The sequence below is a fragment of the Gigantopelta aegis genome, chromosome 8 (assembly GCF_016097555.1).
Source record: "Gigantopelta aegis isolate Gae_Host chromosome 8, Gae_host_genome, whole genome shotgun sequence".
NCBI classification, from domain to species: domain Eukaryota; kingdom Metazoa; phylum Mollusca; class Gastropoda; order Neomphalida; family Peltospiridae; genus Gigantopelta; species Gigantopelta aegis.
In genome coordinates, this window is record NC_054706.1 from 40399181 (window position 1) to 40423017 (window position 23837).

The window sequence follows — 23837 nt, forward strand, 5'->3', positions numbered from 1 at the left end:
GCCTACCTCCATGGTATGGAAGCATTCTCTATGGTTAAGAATTGATTATACATTGTATTTGCAGGACCTGGATGTTATATATGCCTACCTCCATGGTATGGAAGCGATATCTATGGTTAAGAATTGATTATACATTGTATTTGCAGGACCTGTATGTTATTAATGCCTATCTCCATGGTATGGAAGCGATATCTATGGTTAAGAATTGATTATACATTGTATTTGCAGGACCTGTATGTTATATATGCCTATCTCCATGGCATGGAAGCGTTATCAATGGTTAAGAATTGATTATACATTGTATTTGCAGGACCTGGATGTTATATATGCCTACCTCCATTGTATGGAAGCGTTATCTATGGTTAAAAATTATTGATACATTGTATTTGCAGGACCTGGATGTTATATATGCCAACCTCCATGGTATGGAAGCGTTCTCTATGGTTAAGAATTGATTATACATTGTATTTGCAGGACCTGGATGTTATATATGCCTACCTCCATGGTATGGAAGCATTCTCTATGGTTAAGAATTGATTATACATTGTATTTGCAGGACCTGGATGTTATATATGCCTACCTCCATGGTATGGAAGCGTTCTCTATGGTTAAGAATTGATTATACATTGTATTTGCAGGACCTGGATGTTATATATGCCTACCTCCATGGCATGGAAGCATTGTCTATGGTTGAGAATTGATTATACATTGTATTTGTAGGACCTGGATGTTATATATGCCTACCTCCATGGCATGGAAGCGTTATCTACGCTGAGGGAACCAGCACTGCGGTCACTCTGTAATAGTGTGCGATATGAATTTCATGATGCTAATGATATACTTTACTGGTAGGTATTTATGTGAGATCTGTTAGTGGCTAGTGATTTAACTTAGCAAGCAACCATACTTCCTGTGACCCGATAACCCCTATTTGATCATTTGAAGTGTTCACTATGTCACAGCCTGATTAATAATTTTGTTGTTAGCATGATAAATTTGGTGTTACTACATGTATGTGTCAGGTGATTTTGATTGAAACATATTTTATTTCTTTTTAAAAAGAACAAATGGATTAGACACAACTTATACAGCTTACTAGGCTGTCTCTATAATACATACATGTCACGACAGTAATATATTTTTGCAATTTAAATACGAACAGAAATAAATATTATTGAAAGAGAGAAAGAAACAAAGAATGAAGGAAACGGAGAAAATACGCAATAAAGTTACCTGTGTTCGATAGCAGGTTTACTAAAAGAAAACACAAAACACAAACAAGGCATTGCAATGATTACATAATGGCTACAAAAAAAAAGTCCATACATTATTTACTAATAATTTCCACAACTACACGAAGAATCGGTGCTAAGGCCAACTCAGTATAAATCACTGCACCAGAGTCTTAAGTTTGTATGCAATACATTTTTTCTTCTGTTATAAAGAAAAAGGTTTGTGTTGTTTAACATCGGCAATTAATCGTCGGCTATTAGATGTCAAACATTTGGTAATTCTGACTCGGGTAGTCATCAGAGGAAACCTGCTACATTTTTTCTAATGCAGAAAAGATCTTTTATATGCACTTTCTAACAGACAGGAAAGCACATACCACAGCTGTCCAGTTGTGGTGCACTGGTTGGAACGAGAAAAAACCCAATCAGCTGAATGGATCCATCAAGGTGGTTCGATCCTGCGACAAGCACCTCAAGCGAGCACTCAACCGACTGAGCTAAATTCCACCCCTCTCTTCAGTTATCAAGTCACTAGGAAATACATTTTGTATATGACGGTGTGTTAAATGTTAGTAGGAAATTAATTCTGCACATGACTGTGGTTTGCTCAATTTAGGTAGATTATTTGCTCATTTTTATACATCCATTTATTAGTAATAATTGTTGAACTGCATAAATAAATATAATATTAGACTACATTAAATTAATGTATCTCTTATTTTGGAATTGTCCATTCTTTACCCCCTTTTGGAACGAGCCAGCATTTTGAAGTAAACTTTTAAAACAAAAAATAAGGAGCATCCTACAAAGAATGTTACAATTGCAACACAAAATCTGGCACAGATGTTATTACCAGATACAAGTACTTCAGACAAAAACATGTCACCGTACAGTTATTTGTCAGTGTCGATACCATATGTATAACTATAAAATAAAAATGTTATATATTGTGTTATTATCAAACTTTTGTTCTTTCTTTCTGTTGATGACATTAAAACACACGTCTTGTGATTCATCTAAACCAATGTAGTCAGAATATATAGTACTTTTCAGTAATAGTAGCAGTTAATAATAATAATAATCTTTATTTATTACATGCCTATTTAATCTTGCTATAGTAATAAAGACAATTCTGACTGCTATTAAAAAATCTTTTATTAAATGTACATGTATGTGTAATACAAAATCTTGCATGCTAGTATGTGTTCACTCGAATGATAGCCAGGAATGACACTGTTTCTAGCCAGGATGCTTAACATGCAGTCAATGCCATAAAATTCAACCAACTTTCCAGACGAAGTAAGCTGTTTATTTAATTAAAATTTTGGGACTCATAATATAGAAAGGTGGTATGTAATAAATACAGAACACATACCAGTTGTTTTCCCATATTATTTATTGCACTTGTTTATAGGATGTAAGATTTACACCACGAACACAATCGCATGGTTTAATATTCTTGTGCACTTCCAGGGCATAAAATTTGAATTTTTCAGACAACCAATATGTCGTTAGTGTGGTTTTAGTGTTTATGCGAACACTTTTCTTCAGTAGTTCAGATACAAATAAAAACGAGAATCTAAGATGAGCAATTTTTGTAGCTTTTCTCCTATTATAAATACGAAAATATACTTTTTGTAAGTTAGGACTTAAAAGCTACCAGACGAAAATAGTAATTGGGTTTGTTTGTCCTAAACTGACCAACCCACAAATATCAACCTGTGTCAACATCTTTTTTTACCTGTTTTGGGGAAGATTAAAAAAAAAAAAATATATATATAACCAATTTCAATTTAGGCTTAAACAAGTTTAATGCTGATCTGTAGATGGTAGCCTATTTGTCAAACATTTTAAAACCTCAATATAATTTTAAAAAAATTTATAGTAACGAGAACACGATTTTCCTGCAATGTTGGCACAAGACCTCGTGCACTTATGGTAGGCAAAATTGGTATTAAACTAAATCAATCTAACGGTAGCTGCACAGGTACCTTCGTGTGAGCCAGATGAGGCTGTGTATTGGCATGCTTTGATTGTCACAAAGTTAATATTAGTGGTCGTTTTGTCCGACACTAACAGTAGGTATAGTCTTATTCCGATTGGCTTGAATTAGCGGTTATAGAGAAATTTTCATGACACCCGTCTATAATTTTGTTAACATATTGTTTTTCATCTGTTTCATTAAATTGCATCTGTATATCATATAATCTTCTAAGAAACTCCACATAAAGGTTTTGTGACGTGCTTCAAACACCGAATATCGTAATGTCAGGACTGAGAATTTCAACAAACTTGCGTAAATCATAGATATGTTGGTGGTGTGCTAATGCAGGTAGCATGATGTAGATGGTGGTCGTGAAGGTAATAGCTGGGCATGTTGAACAATGGAAGAAAAGCTGGTTAAAACATTATCATCAAGCACATATGACATACATCTAGTTCCGGGATTTCCCACTGCACACAGCTTTGCAAAACATTGATGATATTAGCCAACACACGTTTGTTTGGATTTTCTAACGAGTGATTACAGCTTTTGCATGAACGATCCGTTGTTTATGTTGATATTGGTTTTGCAGTATCTTTATCACACCGACAATGTAGCCTTATTTTCTTCCAAAAACAGTGATTAATCTTTTTTAAAGATTTTCTGACGAACGATTACAGCTTTTGCATGAACGATCTGTCGTTTATGTTGATATTGATTTTGCACAACTGACAAAACTAACGACAAAATCGTTTGTGCTAAATTTTATGCCCTGCACTCCTGCAATAAAACCGGCGTCATGGTAGGCCATCGGTCTACGGGCTGGTAGGTACTGGGTTCGGATCCCAGTCGAGGCATGGGATTTTTGGTCCAGATACCGACTCCAAACCCTGAGTGAGTGCTCCACAAGGCTCAATGGGTAGGTGTAAACCACTTGCACTGACCAGTGATCCATAACTGGTTCAACAAAGGCCATGGTTTGTGCTATCCTGCCTGTGGGAAGCGCAAATAAAATGTGGCGACAGAGGGTTTCCTCTCAAAGTCTGTGTGGTCCATAACCATATGTCTGACACCATATAACCGTAAATAAAATGTGTTGAGTGCGTCGTTAAATAAAACATTTCTTTCTTTCTTTCCTCACAATAAGAATAACAATAAACATGATGGCTCTATTTTCAGAATGCTGGAAAATTTCCAATGTAAAATTGCTAATGAAAGTATTTTATTTGAAAATTATGAATGCACCTGACTGTGTTTGAAGAAAATCTTATAATTAAAAGAATTGTAGTACTTACAAAATGTGGATTTGAAGTGAAATTATGGTAAGATACAAAGTATAAAAATGTATGTTATATATTCATTTTGTACAAAGCCAAAACAAAGGTTGACCGTAGTCAAGATTATTAAAGTTTTTACGTGTCTAAATCAGGCAAGCCATAATGTACACAGACATTTCTTCTTTTCTTTTTTTTCAGTTTTTTTGCTAAGATGTGATTAATAACTTATCAGTTCTCAACATGTGAAAACACTTTGAAACAAGTGCTCAAAGTGTTAGCTTTGTAATTGTTTACTTTTAAAGCAGTTAATAAGTAGAAAGGGTCATATAATATGTACTACAAAATTATACAGCTTTTAAGTTTAAATGTATATGCATGTAGTTCCCAAAAAAGATAAACAATCATCGAATTAAACATAATTTACCATCTTTTCACCTGCATCAGGTTATTTTTAGAAATGCATTTTCCTTCTTCAGGTACATGTCACGAGTAATGCCTCCAGCTTTGTTATTGTTGTTCTGACATAAGTACACTGCTGTTGTGTTCAAGTCTTTATCTCATGCCAAAGTATTAACTTTGATGTTTCTCTCTAGACAACTGGCCTTTTTCACTGTCATGTCAAAAAGTGAACAGGAGAAGCTGGGTGCTTTGGGGAGTATTATATAGTTTAGTGGTAGAGGTTCTGATGTGTTCCTATGTGCATTTAAAGGATATTGCCAATAGCCGATGATTAATAAATCAATGTGCTCTAGTGATGTCGTTAAACAAAACAAACTTTCTTGTTTTTTAAAGGCATATTCAATGCACATATTTTCTTTTTGAAAACACAGTTTTTGTTTTAATTTAATATATATAATTTTTTCCATTAACAAATTTAAAATAATTTAATGGTAATTTCAGTTCAATTTGTTGCAAATAACCAAACAATCTAATCTGTCAGCAAACAGAGATAATAATTATATAACATCAATAAGAACAACAACAGTGACAAAGACAACAACAATGTTAATAATAATAATACCGTAATCAATGTTCAGGCAAGACAGAGGCACAAAATTTGTATTTGTATTTATCGATGTATAACAGTTACAAATTGTATAAAATCACTTAGCATAGCTAGCAAAGCAATTTGTGACTGTTATACATCGATAAATTCACAACAAAATGACAAACAATTCTTATAATTACAAACAACACAACGTATTTAGTTAAAACTACACATACATGTAATTCTATGCAGTTTGTGACAGTTGTAGGCCTACATAAATTCATGAAAAATGACAAACAGTTCTTATATTATTACAAACAAAGGAGCGTGTTCAGTGGGTGAGTTTCAGCAGTCAAACCCTCCCCTTGATCAAGCAAATTTTCTCTCTTTTTTTTTTCAATACTTTTACTGGGGAAGTATGACTTAACCCCTCATAAACTTTCCTAGCCACAGTTTAGCCTTCCCAGTAAATGTTAATGTTTATTGAAAAACATACAGACATACTTTTTAAACAGTTATTTGTCGTAAAAATGTGAAAATCTACTAACGGAAAAAAATGAACTATAGAATGGGGACTCGTTGTGCTATGTATTAAGAAAAAGTTTGATTGTTATTTGATAATATTTTATATTGATATAATTGTACAAACTTTGGAGTTTTAAAAACAGAACATGATAATTTTTGACATTCATGGAAATATAAAATGCAGAACCACTTTACACACTTATGTGCATGTATGAACAGCTTCATGCTAATGCACTATGCCATTCATACAATGTGTAAAGCAGTTCTACGCTTAATACTTGTCTGAACATAAAAATTATCACATTCAAGTTTTAAGTGAGTAGCTTGAGAAAGACGAAAGAAAGACCTCCAACTCCAACTTAAGAATCTGTTACATATGGCAATTTTCAAATGTTTTTGCCAATGACAAAATGCTCACCAACAGCAGTTTTAAGCTTGCCAACAGCAATTTTAAATCGGTAACTTTTGTCACAAAGATAAAAACCAAAAATAGTCTCTTCCACCGATGGCAATACTTTTTATCCATCGACATAAAAATGCCACAGGTGAATCCCCCTGACTGATGGTAATTCATATTGCAACTATGGCAATTGCCATCTGTGCTGTCATTAAGTTTGAGCCCTGCATGTACATTGTGTGGTGTGACAGTACCTTCCAGTAGGCTAGTGTTGTGTACATTATTGAGTCACAGTGACCTTCATCTGTACATTGATGCTAAAAACAAACTGGCATTTCTCTACTTAATTTTATTTATGAACTTTGTAATTTTCAATTTCCCAAATTGAACTAATGGAGATAAAATGTTCTTACAGCCAAGGAGAGCTGGCAACCTGTTGGTACATTCTGCTATCTGGTTCCGTCTTCATCGAGGGTTCCATGTTTCTTCCCCGGAGCAGGTAGGTTGATATACTATTTCAAAATTCTACATAGTGTATTAGCATTTCAATAGCTTTGTCTTGCTGTATTTTTTATTAATCACCACTATCTACTTAATGAATATCCACACTGCCGCAGATTTACTTGTAAATGAACATTTGTAGGAAATTTATCGATGTATACTCTTCAAGAAAAGATGGGGAACCTGAAATATTAATGACATCTTAGTAAAGAACGTTCAGGTCTCTTTATCAACACACTGAAACACATTCCATAGTTTGCACATGCATCACGCATTTGCCCCATACACATGCTTTGGGGTGCCATTCTCGATTTTGACAATTTCCAGGAACGTCGATTGATCACTGTGGAACATTATTTCTGTCAATCCTTTTCATTCTGTTGATCATACAGTTGTTATTGTTTTGTTTTTAGTCATTTTTATTGTTTGAATTTGCGATATTTACTGATTAAAAAAATGTCAACTTTCAAATTTCACTTCTGACCCCAATCGTCCTTCAAGATGGTGGTCATAAAACCTACTGTAATACTGAACTACCGATTGTAATGTTTGCCCAGTTAATTCACTATTATGATATAACCATTCCCCTGCACAGCTAATATATCTTACAATTTTGGCAACTGTAAATTCTTATTAAAGTTCTCCAACTTTTTTTGAAGAGTATATAACAGTCACAAATTGTATAAAATCGCGTAGCGAACCAATTTTATACTAAATTTGTGACTATTATACATGGATAAATTTGCAAAAAATTATGAACAATTCGTATAATTACAAATAGCACAACATATTTAGTTAAACATATTTAGTTACACATAATTCATAAATCAGTTTCTAACGTTCTTCCCATGATCTGCTTTACGTAATGACATCCCATTTGACACAATAATGCCATTTTCTGAGGTGTTTAGTTTAAAATCCTACGCTACGCAATTTTATGCAGTTTATGACAACTGTACATCGATAAATTCATTTAAACAAACAGATTTTATATAATTACAAAGACAGGAGCTTGTGCAAAGGGTCTGTTATGGCAGTCAAACCGTCCTCTTGATCAAGCAATTTTTTTTCCTTTTTTTTCCAATACTTTTCCGGGGAAGCATGTCTTAACCACTCATAAATTTCACTAGCCACAATTTAGCCCCTCGACTTCTTCTAAAATGTATGCACAAGCGCCTGGACACACCATATACACGCAAATCAACTTCTAGCGTCTTACGTAATGACCTCCCAGCTGGCGTAATGACGCCATTTTCTGAGGTTTATCGAAGGATAACATTCAGTTTTTCTGATCATCCAATAAAAATTCAGGAAATTGTATAAAAGCAGAAAGTTTGTAATTATATTTCTGTTGGTGAGAACACCATGCGTTAATTTTGGTTACACATGATTTTTGACACATGTGTGTTAACAATTTCAAGACATACAACTGGCTGCATCTGGGTGATGACCAGGTCATCAATGCCATACAACCAATGAAAAACTACACAATGGAAATCGATTAGACTGTGATGTATAGTTAACCTGACATTCATGTGTCTGTGACGCATAAGTCAACTACAAATGCAACAGCTGTAAATAACTTTTACTTGAAAAAGATGTTAAAATTTGCTTAAAACCTGGTTTTTGAGGATATGTAAGAAATAGAATAATACATTTGTGTTCATTAGATCCCATTTATCTCACAACTTGTTGTTTAAAAATGTATCAAACTTGCTTTCACTCGTTAGATACATCTTAAAACAACTCGTGAGATAAATGGTGTCTAACGGCCACTCATGTATTATTCTGTATAGGTATGACGTTTTCGGTGGAGGTAGTGATGGCATCAACTTATGTGTTAAAATTTAACAAAGTTCCACATTTAGATCAGTTTATAATTGCATAGATATTCGTCACAGTGCGCTGAAAAATGTTATGGTAGACGAGACATTTAATTTCACAGAATTCTTGTTTAAATTTTATGTTGTAATAAACTGTGGAGATGTACAGAATATACATAGTTTTATTTCACTTTACAACCTGCACAAATCAAAAATTAAATTCAGGTCAATTCTTAATTAAAGTTTAGTGAAAATTCCTAATTGCCCTTGTGAAGTTTTTAATGAATGTCTTATTGTGATCATTTTAAATATGCAAGATAATAGAGCTTTCATGATGCCACCTGACCTACTTTTTAATAACATTCTATTAAGTTCCTTTGTGATATATTTCAGTATAAATTGTAGTGCTTGAAAAATCAGTAATGGAAATATTTTGTCAGAAAATTATGGTCGTTGTAAATTTCAAGGGTAGTAACTCTTGTGTGTTTGTTACTTTACATTGTTTTTTATATGTGTTACTAGTGCATAGATGTGCACAACAGATAATTCTACATGAATGCCTGTTAAGTTGGAGACCATTTAGATTGTGCATAATGTAATTCATATTGCATCATGGCATATGGCTACATCTACATGTAGTGTTTTGCCTAGAACTGTGGCTAGGCATGGCAGACTAAACACTTTTGGGGCATTTCTATCTTTTTCCCCCCATTAAAGACAAAAATAAATTGAAATAAAAATAGATGTAAATAATGTGCTTGCTTTAATAAATGAATGACAAAATATATAACAGGCATATGTTGTTAATAAATAATACATTTTCTGAATATTTTATGAAGGCAATTTTAGAATTAATTATTAAAAAAAGCTTGTTTCATCTCAGGGCAGCATGGTGCTGATTAAGGCAAGATGGCGCTAGACTGTTGAGGCGTGGTTCCACACTATATTAAAACAAGCTAGGGAAAACACTAGTCACTCCAAGCATCACAACAGAGCAGCCAATCACATATCTCAGAAATGATCACCAACATCATATTTTATGTCTACAAACGATCTTTCACATGGATAGGCAAAAAATAAACATTCATATCAAATATATTTTCATAAAAGTTTAAATTAATAAAAAAAAAAGATAACAAAAAACCCAAACAAAACAAAAAGGCACTGGAAATAAAATGACAGCTAATGAAATTTAAAAAATCATTTAGGTCACTATTTAATTTACTGATTATATACACAGGTCACAGAAGACATTTCCAGCAGTCAAAATACACATCCCACTTGTTTTTGCCGGTCAACATCACCACAGACTGAGATATTGTCTCACAATACTTTGAATACAGTATATATTTGTACATTGAAATATTTATAAAACTGATTCCACCACAGATGTAAATGATTATATCATTTATTAGAATGTTTCTGTTGGTTGTTTTAAAGGTAGGGTCAACTCAAACAAGAGCCTTATGTGTTGGAAAGATGCATACCCAGACCACCAACACATACTGATACTTAAACAAATAAAAAACGCTTAATTTTAGAGTTAATAAAAAAACATGATTATTCCTGCTAACTGGGGGCAGCCATTTTGTTTCCTTTTTGTGACGTCCGGTGGTATAGCTTGGGGCGAAGTGACATCAGCTCCGTCCATCTTCTCTATATGCACAGTGTAAACAAACATCCTAATTTACGACAAGGCACTTCTCTTTCATCAACGTGACTTGTAAAACAACTTGTAAAACAACATAAATGACTTGATAGTATAATAAACTATTTAACTAAATATATTTCAGGTTACATCAATAGAACGAAATGGAGTTACAGTATTTTTATTTATTTTTAAATCCAAAGAAAAAATGCATACTATTAGGCCTATTGGTAAGGCACATTCGAGCAAAAACTACCACTCACGATACCCAAGTGATACTTTTCTTTTCTTTGGGACGACGTAATTGGTCAGTTTTGTGATTTTAGATGGGAAAGTCTACTTAATCAAGGGTTTTACAGAATTACTTACAGTAATAAAGCAGGGCGGTTGGTAATGTCCATTAGGATTTGAGGTGTATCTGTGCTGTTATCACACAATACCCTGTGATCTTCATAAAAGAGGCACGTCTTTTTAGTGTGTCTAGACACAGTGTCTGGGGACCGTCTGAATATACACCTGCCAATCAGGAACCACAGAAAGGCCACGGAAAGAAAAGACCAATTAACCAAAAAAACACTCCGATTATTGTTTCAGTACGTGGGTTAATTTATGTACGAAACATAATACAGTTATTTCAACACTTTGACAATGGTGGTTTATTTTGTATTAAAAAATAATATATAATTGGTGCTGGCTTACTAGGATGGATATAATTACAGAACATTGCGATGCATCTGCAAAAATCAGGTATGTTTTGTTTCTTCATTTCGAAGACTAATTCCTGACGTGACACGTTAGGTATTACGTAACCACCAGGTCGCCAGAGGGCGTATTCACTGGGATGGTACAAAATGGCTGTGCCCGTTATATATAATAGCCGTCACATTTAACCATTTTATTAATTAACTATATGATTATACTTGTTGATATTAAGCAATAATGTGCATTATATATCGTTGAATATGCATACCAGGCCAAATGCCTTAATTGTCCCCTCCTTTAACAAAACACCAATGTCAAACACATTACTTTGCACTGGTGATCTCACTTGGAAATCCTTACTATCGTGTTTTCCATTACTGCCTGCTTGATACCAAAATAAACACTTCCATCCTCTAAGAATCATCCCAGAATGTCTGCTGACAATGAATGAATGAATGAATGTTTAACGACACCCCAGCACGAAAAATACATCGGCTATTGGGTGTCAAACTATGGTAATGCAAATAAATAAAGTGATGATCAACATCAATATAAAAATTCAAGACTTAAACAAAAACAGTGTAAAGAACTGTGCAAAAACACAAATATCACAGAATTTTACGGATACTGAATCTTACTCAAAACTTCAATGTTGTGCTGTATTGGCCATTCTCAAAGAGAATGTTACACCCCTGTACCACGGTGAAGTTACAGCACACGCAGGGGTCTGCTGATAAATGAAATCATGTGAAAATTATTGGCCACGGTATTATGAGTGTAGACTGGACTTGTTGAAACGATAAGAGGTGTTATGATCCCGAGCACTTCCTATGTGCATCATAGTGTTGTTAAACATCATTTAATTTGTTTGTGTTCAAACATAAACAAACAATAAATAATAATGTGTTAGTAACAAAAAATATATTTATACATGTAACTGTCGGTCTACCACATTTTATCTAATATGTGCCCAGGCGCTTATTCCTTTCAGGAGTGTCCCAGCTATGGCACTTTTTTTGTTTTTAAACTTTAAATTCATTTGTAATAAAATTCAAACAGTAAATGCAAAACAATGAACAAATTTACATATGTTTGAGCTAGGGGTGGGAAAAATTCAAATTGTCAATCGGTCCCACATGACGTCATCAATACTTATGGGGTAGGGGGAGAAAACAAGAAAGGAATAATAAAAAAATCCATGTACCGGTATATATAAACTGTAAAATTAAAAAGGTGGTGTTTGTATTTTTTTTACCATGAATGATAAACATCAAAACATGAAAAAAGACCCCAAAAAACATTTGATCACATCGGAGAAAAAAAAGGTGTACGGAGAAAAAAAAGGTGTACACTTGAGATAATGGAATAAATATTTTTTAAATAATGTAAGTTAAAAGATTTAACTTCCAAATATGTTTATAATGTACAATAATTAAGTACTGTGTCCACAAAATTAATAATACTATTAATAGATGACACCATTAGGGCGTTCGACAGCTTTGAGCATGTGTTTAGGCTAACAAATTAATAACGCTGTCACTGATTAGATGAATTTAACCTCTACTCAGTACTGTCTCTAGAAATAACTGGTGTAGCCATTTTGTTCACCAACCACAAAAAAGGTTGAAATCATTTTTAGTTTTTAAGACCTTTATAATTATTGGATACGTACATTACATTGAGCGATCAACACTGAATACATTTATAGATTATCTCAGTAAATTTTATGCAAGCAGTGTGGCCTCTTGCCAACACAGTCGGATTCAGACTCAACAAACTCCGTACACATGATTTTAACCAGTTACAAAATCTGGGTCCTTTGTTTTAATTGGAGTGTAATAGTTTGATAGCTTTGTCACGAAAAATGGTGTTATTGTTAATACCTGTTCAATGTTGTGACTGGCTCGGCGACTTTGAACTAATGTCTAGCCTAGTGGTACTGGATTGATACTACTGTATGTCTGGCTTCTGTGACGGGGATATATCCTTATAGCAGACGTTATAATCACAGACGTCTAAAAGACCCGACATCTTGACTACAGTTAAATTTTCCCTCTTTTTTGTTAATCATTATGAACAAGGTACTGATACCTCAGCATGTCTAATTGAAAAGCGGCACAAACAGTGTATTCACCATTTCTATTACCGGTTACCGATGAAGAAACAAAACAACTGTGTGGCATGCAAGTGACCACTTTTTATTAAATTTGGGACGGGTTCAAGTTTTTTGATAATCAAATTGCACATCAGTAGATTGATGTAGTTCCAATAATAGAAACAGACACATACCTCGGACCGACAAGAATGACAGAAGTGGGACAGGCAAACACATGGTTTTAAAAAATAATTTTGGTCTTGAAGATCCTGAATTGGTCCCAGGCTGGTAAAAAAGGACTTTCACCACTCCTGGTTTCAGCTGTTTAACTTGAAATGAAACTCACTGTCGAGCTTGTTCTTACTCATGGGTTTTCTTTTTTCACATATTAACATTGGTTATCAGTAATCAGTTATCAGCTATCTTACCCAGATTGTATTGGAGTCTCAGTGCATACTGGAAGCCCATGGACTGGAAGAAAAAAGAAAATGTTTTATTTTACGATGCACTCAACACATTTTATTTACGGTTATATGGCGTCGGACATATGGTTACGGGCCACACAGATATTGAGAGAGGAAACCCGCTGTCGCCACTTCATGGGCTACTCTTTTCGATTAGCAGCAAGGGATCTTTTATATGCACCATCCCATAGACAGGATAGCACATATCACGGCCTTTGATGTACCATTCGTGGTGCACTGGCTGGAGTGAGAAATAGCCCAATGGGCCCACCGATGGGGATCGATGCCAGACCGACTGCACATCAAGCAAACGCTGTACCACTGGGCTACGTCTCACCCGCACTATGCACTGGAATCCCGGCATATATTTCTTTCAGAAATGTTACAGACAAGGCGCTTATTTGTGGGCCAGCACATGTATATGAGGAAATACAGTACTTACAGTAAGAATACATATGTATGTGTATTATTAAAATTCAGTTGTTTAATAATGTTTTTGCTGACATATCTAGACATGTTTTTTTGGTTGGCCTACTGTTTAAAAATGAATATTTCCTTTTACTGTGACTAAGTGCCATGATGTGGGTCTGATCAAACAGCTCTGTAAAATGTCGGTGATTATCAGGCTTCTTCCAAGCGATGTGTGTCAGGAGGTTGTTCATATTGACTCTCAGATGTTCTTGTTGGGCAATTACTCCCATTTCGGTGTCAGACACCACACACAGGCCCTGTGTGTTGTTATCAAATCAGTGTTGTTATCAAATCAATGACTGGCTTTTCATTCAACAATCCTCTGTAGTGTGCACCACACTCAAACTACACACACACGTGCACATATCACAAACGTGTGCTTTGGGGAGGGGGACTTTTTTTTTTTTTTTATGATTTATTAACATTATTCATTATTTATAATACTTGTAGCTTAATTAAATATTACTGAAAAAATAAACATTTACATTTTTCATCGTTGTTAATATTGTAATTCTTGATATCTTTTTTATATAATTTATTTGGGGGGGGAAAAGGTGTATTTTATTTACATTTTCAAAACAGTTAATGGTTATTCCCTGTCCCCATTGTTGATTAAAACTAAAGATGGAAAAATGCTTTCATAATAAAATTAAACTATAAATTGTACACGTAAGTTCTATATTTTGGCATGTTGGTGTGTACTTTATGTTTATAAATGATATTATAACTTGATGTGATGAAGTATTTTAATCTGTGGTTGCTCTTTGTGTGATGACTTCCAAAAGCAGAGTGCCCAGACAACATTCAACTTGGTTTACAGTTGGCTTAGGGAATAATTAGCTGGCCTAAAATCTATGGCAGTGTTTGTACAGTGATTACTGCTGGAAGCTTCTGTCAAGGACAGGCTAGCATAATGCGTACATATGGAGTTTACTCAAATGCTGTTGTAGCCTTAAAAATAGGTGGTTTGTAAAATCATTCTTTGTGATGTTCTCGTGATCAAATATTATTGTTAGTGAGGCGTTTCTTATGTTGAGAATAATATGTTTTTCTATTAATTAGACCAAGGTAATCGGTGGTGGTTGGAGTAAAATATGCATTTAGCTCAGTAGTCAGGCACTCATCTAAGATTGATCACTGAGCTACTCTCAACCAGGCATGTACACATGTAGGTCTCTTATTATGCACTTATAGGGACTTGTCCTCAGTTAGCTGCCACTGCATGGTGTTTCCTACTGTATAATAAAGCCTTTTTAATGACGTACAACTACATTTAACGACATTTCCTTGTTTAAAATGTCTCTGTGTATCCTGTGTATTTCTGGTCATGCTAATGCTTGTAGTAGCTCAAATTCATATACAGTGAAACCTGTCTATACTGGATCACATGGGCACATAATATTTATCCCATTTAGACAGAGCAGCTTTTTAGAATAAATCGGTCTTGCATGACCACGTGACTTCTGTTGTTTGAGCTGATATTAACATTGGGTGATGTCACGTAAAATTATACAATCATTTTCGGTTTATACTTTTAGTATATAAACCAATTTTGGGTACAATCATTTCAATGGTTATGATTATTTTATTGTAAGATAATAAATAAAAAAAGTCTGTTTTTGACGTTTTCCCAAAATGCTTGTTTTTCATCTACTGGATGGGAGAAAAATAATCCTCCATTATGTATCCATGTGGGACAGGGCTATTCCACCCGAGGGTGGAATAGCCCTGACCCACATGGACACATATGAAGGATTCTTTTAATTAATAGATAGATAGATAGATAGATAGATAGATATCTATATATCTATATCTATATATATATATATATATATATATATATATATGCCATCAATGTCCCAAACTGTGTTCACCTAATGACAAAAACATGAATACAATATTTACAGAAATACTATTTTACATGGTTCAGCTACGATATGTGAAACAAAATAAATTGCAGTTGGTTAACGTGAAAAATCAACAATGTGGACGTAAAACAAATCCATTCTAATAAACAAAAGTGAAGCACCCTCCAGTAAACAAGAAAGAGTGCAACGTTTATAACTGCGTTCAGGCGAATGCGTTTGCAAAAACTATCGTACCGCGCATGTGCGGTTTGTCAGTTTCCATTTTTAAGGCCACTACATGAAAAATATACGTTTCTTAAATATGCACAGTTGACGAACACATTTAATATTTTTTAAAAAGGAAATATTCAGGTTGTCAAGCGTTCTGGTCAAGTCTGCATTTTACCAACACACATCGCTAACACTTGATGTCAATACTGATAGGCATTACGTTCATACCAGTGAATAGTTTGTAAAATATAAAATTTTTAATGAATTGATTCTTAATTAACATAATTTATACACTAAAACTTATTTAGAATTGTTATGAATGGATTATGAATACTATTCACTACAGCAGAGGCATAGAAATGTAGCATACATTTTGCAAATCAAATATACTGACATACAATGAAAACGCAAAACAGATATTTTTCAATATTTTGTTGTGATTAATGAAAAATATATTTATTGGACTTAAAATAACAGTTTATGAGAGGAAGCCATTGATTGGTACTTTTGTCTAAGTTTTAATCCTGGTTTTGTTCTCGTTACACATACAATAGCAGAAACACACAAAATGGTGTCAAATGTGTTCACTACATGCTCAATGATGCTTCATGCAATGCACGTGAAATGCCAGAATGTGGACACATAAAAGTCACGTAACGGTGTCATATTCCTCGTCACATTAAGAATGCCACGACTTGGAGAAGAACAAAGGGAGCGAGCGTTGGGCATGGTTCAAGGGGGGACTTTGCAAAGCCAAGTTGTTAGGACCTTCAAATCCATCCATCAACTATTGGATGACTTGTTGAACGTCATCAACAGACCGGGAGTGTCCATGATCGACCTCGACCTGGTCAACATCCCTTTACGACCCCATGCCAAGATCGGCAGATTCGACGACACCACCTCCGTGACCGGTTCAGAACTGCGACGATGACAGCAAGCAACACGATAGGACGTCATGGAAGGCCTATCCATCCGATGACGGTCATCCGGACTGGACTCTGATGCAGATGCCTGTACAACGGTAACATCATGACACTGCAACATCGTGCTGTGAGACCACAGTTTGCTCTCCAGAATGATAATCATCCACCAGCCTTTTACCAGAGCATTGTTTTCTCAGATGAGTCCCGTTTCTCTGTCTCCTTTGCCAATGGAAGAGCACGTGTGTACAGGAGACTCCATGAACGGTACGCTGATGGATGTGTGAGGGAATGTCATTGGTTTGGCGGCGGTTGTCTGATGGTATGGGGGGCAAATCAACTGTGATTTCAGGAGTGATTTCATTGTTCACGATGCCCTTACAGCCCAATGTTATGTTGATGTTATTCTAAGACCAGTTCTCCAGCCACTTTTGCACCATCACTGAAGACCAGGAGGTCCCCTTCTGTTTCAACAAGACAATGCCCGTCCACATACTGCAAGAATTACCCAGGCATTCCTGCAACAAGCCGGTATCACCGTTATGAACTGGCCTGCTGTTCCACGGATTTGAACCCAATTGAACACATGTGGGATGAGTTAGGATGTTGTGTACATCACCGCCAGCCACCACTGCGTAACGTCGCTGAGCTTGCACAGGTGTTGCAGGAGGAGTGGAGGAACATTCCTATGGCTTATTTGAGATGTTTGTGCCAATCCTTTCCCTGTGGTCTTCATGCAAGCTCACGGGCCAATGGTGGACACACTAGATACTGACCTTGATATGGGGGGTTGAACTTTTCAATTACGAATGCAACTCGATTACTGATGATGACTGGCCATGTTTCCATGTGAATGTATCTCATGAATACCAGTCATTAATGTCATATTACGTTATCCATCAATTCATTAATAGTTTGTCGTTATTTGCAATGAAAAGTTGTTTTTGCATTTTCATTGTGTTTCAGTATATAATAATTGAAAACAAATTCTAATAACAGGGGGGCTTAAAAATCACAAAAATTAAATGATTTGGCCTTGTTGATCTGGCACATGTGAGGTCATGTAACACGCACCAAATGCTAATTCATCTTCCTCCATTTTAAGTAAATTTCTACGAGTCATGTGGACCCGATATCGGTAATTTTAAGGAATAAATTAACAAAAACAATTTAGTAAAATTAACGATTTGTAAAGTTTTGTATTTAGATACTTGTCTGAACTTTATTGGCAATGAAAATGTTCCTGAACTGTGAAGAAAAACCTCACAAATGAACGACTAGCAGACGACAACAAATCTGATGTTGATTCCGTGAACCATTCATGAGAAAACAAACTGAAGGAAGTTGCGAGCATAACGCAGTTGGGGACGTTGACGATATATATATACTCTTCAAAAAAAGAAACGCAAAAGGGTACAAATGGGTTATAACTCCGATTTTATGTTTCCTACCGGTTCATGCTTTGTGAATATAAGGTCATTGCATGTCCCAAACACATTCCCACGGTTACATTCGATAAAACGCAGCTACTGTAAAATAAAGTTTCAAAATGTGAATATTCGCAAAAACGCAGCCACGTGCAAACCATGTCACCACTGCACGTGCGTTGTCTGCACGTGCAACATGAACACCGACAGTATAAAAGTGCAGGGTGTTCGCTTGCCTGGCCTCTGTATCTGGCCGACAGTTGACATTCCAGGACATGCCACGTCTCAGTGAACCGCAGAGAAACAATGCCATCGGCCGACTAGACGCAGGCGAATCCAGAACGGCCGTTGCCAGGGCATTCCATGTGTCCCCAAGCACCATCTCCAGACTGTGGGACCGTTACCAGCAACATGGATCAACACGTGACCTCCCTAGATCCGGTCGACCACGGGTCACTACCCCCGGGCAGGACCGCTACATCCGGGTACGCCACCTTCGGGAACGATTGACTACTGCCACCTCCACAGCCGCAGCAATACCAGGTTTGCGCAGGATATCCGACCAGACCGTACGGAACCGCCTACGTGAGGTAGGAATTCGTGCCAGACGTCCAGTTCGAGGTGTCATCTTAACACCACAACACCGTCGACTCCGACTGCAGTGGTGCCAGATTCATCGACAATGGCCTCAACTGCGATGGAGACAGGTGTGGTTCAGTGACGAGTTCCGATTTCTGCTCCGACGTCATGATGGAAGATGTCGCGTGTATAGGCGTCGTGGTGAACGTTATGCGACAAACTGCGTGCAGGAAGTGGACAGATTCGGCGGGGGTAGTGTCATGGTGTGGGCAGCCATCTCACACACTGGCAGAACTGACCTGGTCCACGTGCAGGGCAACCTGAATGCACAGGGCTACATTGACCAGATCCTCCGGCCACACATCGTTCCAGTTATGGCCAACGCCAACGCAGTGTTCCAACATGACAACGCCAGGCCTCACACAGCACGTCTCACAACGGCTTTCCTACAGAACAACAACATTAATGTCCTTCCTTGGCCATCGATATCACCGGATTTGAACCCAATTGAGCATCTATGGGACGAGTTGGACCGACGCCTCCGACAGCGACAACCACAGCCCCAGACCCTGCCTGAGCTGGCAGCAGCCTTGCAGGCCGAGTGGGCCACCATCCCCCGGGACGTCATCCGTACTCTGGTTGCTTCAATGGGCAGGCGGTGCCAGGCAGTTGTCAACACACGCGGAGGCCACACCCGGTATTGACTCCAGATGACCTTGACCTTGGTGGTGTGTCCTATCACTTACTCACAATGGACTAGAGTGAATTGTGAACAATCCTGCAACATTTGGTAATTATCGGACTCACCATTCAATAATTAAATCAATTCTCCAAATCTTACGACAATGTGGTTTTGCGTTTCTTCTTTTGAAGAGTATATATATATATATATTTTTATGGGCTACTACAAACATTAGAACATTCACAAACACATTGTATATACAGACATTGATATTCTAAACCGGAAAATGTATTTAATTAACATACATATATATATGTAATTGGTATTACTGATAGTTCTGTTTCTTAAAAAAAAAATTCAAAACACATAACATACACATATATTTGCTAAGACAATCTTACTAAGCCATTCACAATTGTCAAAATTTTCACAAGCATATACACAAGCATATATGTATGTATGTGTATGTGTATGTGTATGTGTATGTGTATGTGCATGTATGTATTTTATTTTATTAAGGGTTTGGTGTTTTGTTGTTGTTCTTTTTGGGGGGAGGGGGAGGGATGCGCTACTGTGGACCATTCTTACACCAAAAAATGTACATTATCTATTTTCATAACAAAAGAAATGATGGCATTAATCCCCTTCCCTAGACCGGCCTCGGTGGCGTCGTGGCAGGCCATCGGTCTACAGGCTGGTAGGTACTGGGTTCGGATCCCAGTCGAGGCATGGGATTTTTAATCGAGATACCGACTCCAAACCCTGAGTGAGTGCTCCGCAAGGCTCAATGGGTAGGTGTAAACCACTTGCACCGACCAGTGATCCATAACTGGTTCAACAAAGGCCATGGTTTGTGCTATCCTGCCTGTGGGAAGCGCAAATAAAAGATCCCTTGCTGCCTGTCGTAAAAAGAGTAGCCTATGTGGCGACAGCGGGTTTCCTCTAAAAACAGTGTCAGAATGACCATATGTTTGACGTCCAATAGCCGATAAGATAAAAAAATCAATGTGCTCTAGCGGCGTCGTTAAATAAAACAAACTTTACTTTAATCCCCTTCCCCCTAACATACAGTTTGAAAACAGCCACTAAATGGCCACAAATATTCTTTTCTCACAGTGAATGGTTTGATGTTAATCTGTTGCATTTCACGGATTCACTACATGTACTTGTATGTTAATTTATATGTTTAAAGGCAGTTTATGATGACAGGAACAAATTGACATGTGACTGAGCCAGCTTTTTAGCATTAAAATGTGTGTGCAATTTGCAGACATTATTTGTAAAGAACTCCGCAAGACATGGACAAGTTTGTAATTTACTCACAAGGGTGGACTTGTTGTGTGTTTTGTCGCTTTGTTGTAAATGTCAGCAAACAAGTTCACTTGTTGTGTACAAGGTAAACTGTTTGGGTGGTCAGTTGCTCAGTGGTGGAGTGTGTGATTGAGCAACAGTTGTCTGTGCAGTGTCTTCACATCTCCGCAGGACAATCACACAGCTGGAAGACACCAGTCAAAACAAGAAAAGAACAGGAATATTTCTTTAACATCATATTAAACTATTTTAAACTATGGCTATTTGGTGTCTAATAGATAGTTTTTATCACATCATGTTAAACTATTTTAAACTATGGCTATTTGGTGTCTAATAGATGGTTATTATCACAATTGATTGCAGAGTATAATCTAGACAATTTTTTAAGGATCCCTTTTTGGTCAGTTGTGAAAAAATAACGTTTCAAGTAGAAAAAAGGGGATTCTCAAGAATATAACCAATACCAATACATTGATCAAATTTGTCTTCCAGTTTTATATATATCTTCATCATATAAAACATTAAAAACTACAAAAACAATTGTTTTATTTATTTTAATATTACTTCAGTATAAGTACATAAGTTTCTCAATGTCTAATTCCATTGGTATTCCTAATATTTAGTACAGGTGATGACATCAGTAAGTTTATTAAAGATGGGAGTGTTTGGGGGGGGGGGGGGGGTAAGAAATGTTGACTAATATATACATGTATTATGTATTGTTCAAAGTAGTTATCCCATGGTTGATGCAAATTAAATCAGTGGTGTATACACAAAGTTATAATTATTTAACACCTAAAACATTGTTATTATCAAACTTATCAAATGTCCCAGAGTTTGATGTCATTGTCATGATTATGTCACCGTTCAAAATGGTAATGTTTTATATGACAATTGTAGTCCACTTTAAACGTGTTTTTCTTGCATCCCACACCCTGCTATTTTTTATTGGACAAAAACATTAATTTGATTGATCCTGCAGTGAAGCTATATTAATGAAAATAGTCCTTTTTGGGTTGGCATTTGTTTATTCATAGGTAACGGACATTTTTTTAAAGTTTGCATTATTACCTGGTAATACTTCAATACATTTACATCGGGTCGCCATTATGTTATTGTAGATTCATTATGGGAGGGGGAGAGGGTCGTTAAAAATTGGGGTTAAAGCTAATGTCTGACTCTGCATTACGCTAATGCAAAATCTTGCGTTTTTAATACCCCTGTCCCTCGTGTAACGTTTTGTGACCGTGAGACCATTCCCACTCCTACAAATATATTACATAACACTTTTCAACATTTCCCCTCTTATGTGCCTGTCAAACGATTCAATGTCATGATGATTGCGAGATTTTCTTTTCATATTTTCGTTTGGGAGCTTTAGTAATGTTAAAACAAAATGGCCATGACTGGTTGCATTTTACTTTATGAATTAAAATTATGTTGCCCAACTGCAACTTCCTCCCAAAAATAAATGAAATAAAATAAATTATATGTCACACATCCCATAATTCCCCCTCTCCTGAGTGCACGTTGTGTAATTCTCGAATGGTGCCGTTATTCAATCGTAAATAATAAAGAAGTAACATACCGCTGTCAGTAAATGTTAATTTCGGACTGGATCAACTTCATTAAGTTTCAATATCTATAATAAGCAATCTAATAATCTCCCAGCAGAACTATTACATTGTAACCGTGTACAAACTTGCACACGCTGTTCACCACATGATGTGACCATTACTTCAAAGGGAGTAAGTAGCACATTTAAAAAAAAAAAAAAATTCACTTAATTTACAACTACTGTAGTAACGTTTTTTTTAAATTAGAAAAACCATATCAAAAATGATTAAAATAATAATAATTTTCTTTAAAAAATATTTTCGAACATATGTACACACCTTTTTACAAAATAAGATTGTCTGCTTAAAATAGCACAGCAAATAGTAGTGCCCAGCACACATAAAGCCAGTACTTTACTTTCTACATCCGTTCTGACTAAGCAAATATCTTATTGGACGTGTTGCAATAGATCCCAAATATGTGTTCACCAAATGGATGAATTAAAACAGAAAGTTGTATTCTTCTACCAAAAATGTATTATATCGGACAGTGTATTATATCGGAAAACTGCAGAGGATCGAAGCAGGATATATCTAATTTGCATATCAGGTCAGACTTGTTTGTCACGTGAATCTTAATCGATCGGCAAACTGAAACGAAACTTTTTCGATGTTAGTTTTAAATATACAATTAACTAAATTTGTAAACGAAATACTTACTGTACCGTCCTCCCAAGCAGAACTCTATTCTGCCAATAGCACATAGACATACGGTGCCCAGTCATGCATAACAAAGGGTGACGCCATCGCTGGGCATTGTGGAATCGACACCAAAATACAAGACAAAAAAATTGCTCACTGAGTGGGATATATGAAGGAGATTATGAGTTCCAAGTGACCATGATAGAGCAACTTTAGAATCTTAATTGAAAAACTGTTGGGTCGAAATTGGGAAAAGGTTTGGTATTGGATTGGGAATTTACTGGCCGCAAAATGTATGATAGATTATACCCTGGATTGGTAGAAAGGAAACCTACTGATACCACATAGGCTACTCCTATCAATGGGGACTAACCTGTGGCCATTTAAGGCAATGATCCTGCAACCCATTGCATCTCGGGCAAATATTCTACTACTTATGACCTCCATCCATCCCCATAAAAAAAGTCTTGAA

At 36.1% G+C, this 23837-nt stretch overlaps 1 protein-coding gene across 8 annotated transcripts in view; it reads left to right on the forward strand.

Annotated features, from left to right (window-relative positions):
• Positions 1 to 23837, forward strand: part of LOC121378901 (rap guanine nucleotide exchange factor 6-like) — a 122073-nt gene that overhangs the window by 10837 nt on the left and 87399 nt on the right. For all 8 annotated transcript variants that reach the window (XM_041507266.1, XM_041507270.1, XM_041507271.1 and 5 more), the window contains exons 3-4: positions 721 to 848; positions 6819 to 6902. In XM_041507266.1, coding sequence (XP_041363200.1) covers positions 721 to 848; positions 6819 to 6902 — 212 coding nt within the window. The remainder of the gene's footprint in view (positions 1 to 720; positions 849 to 6818; positions 6903 to 23837) is intronic.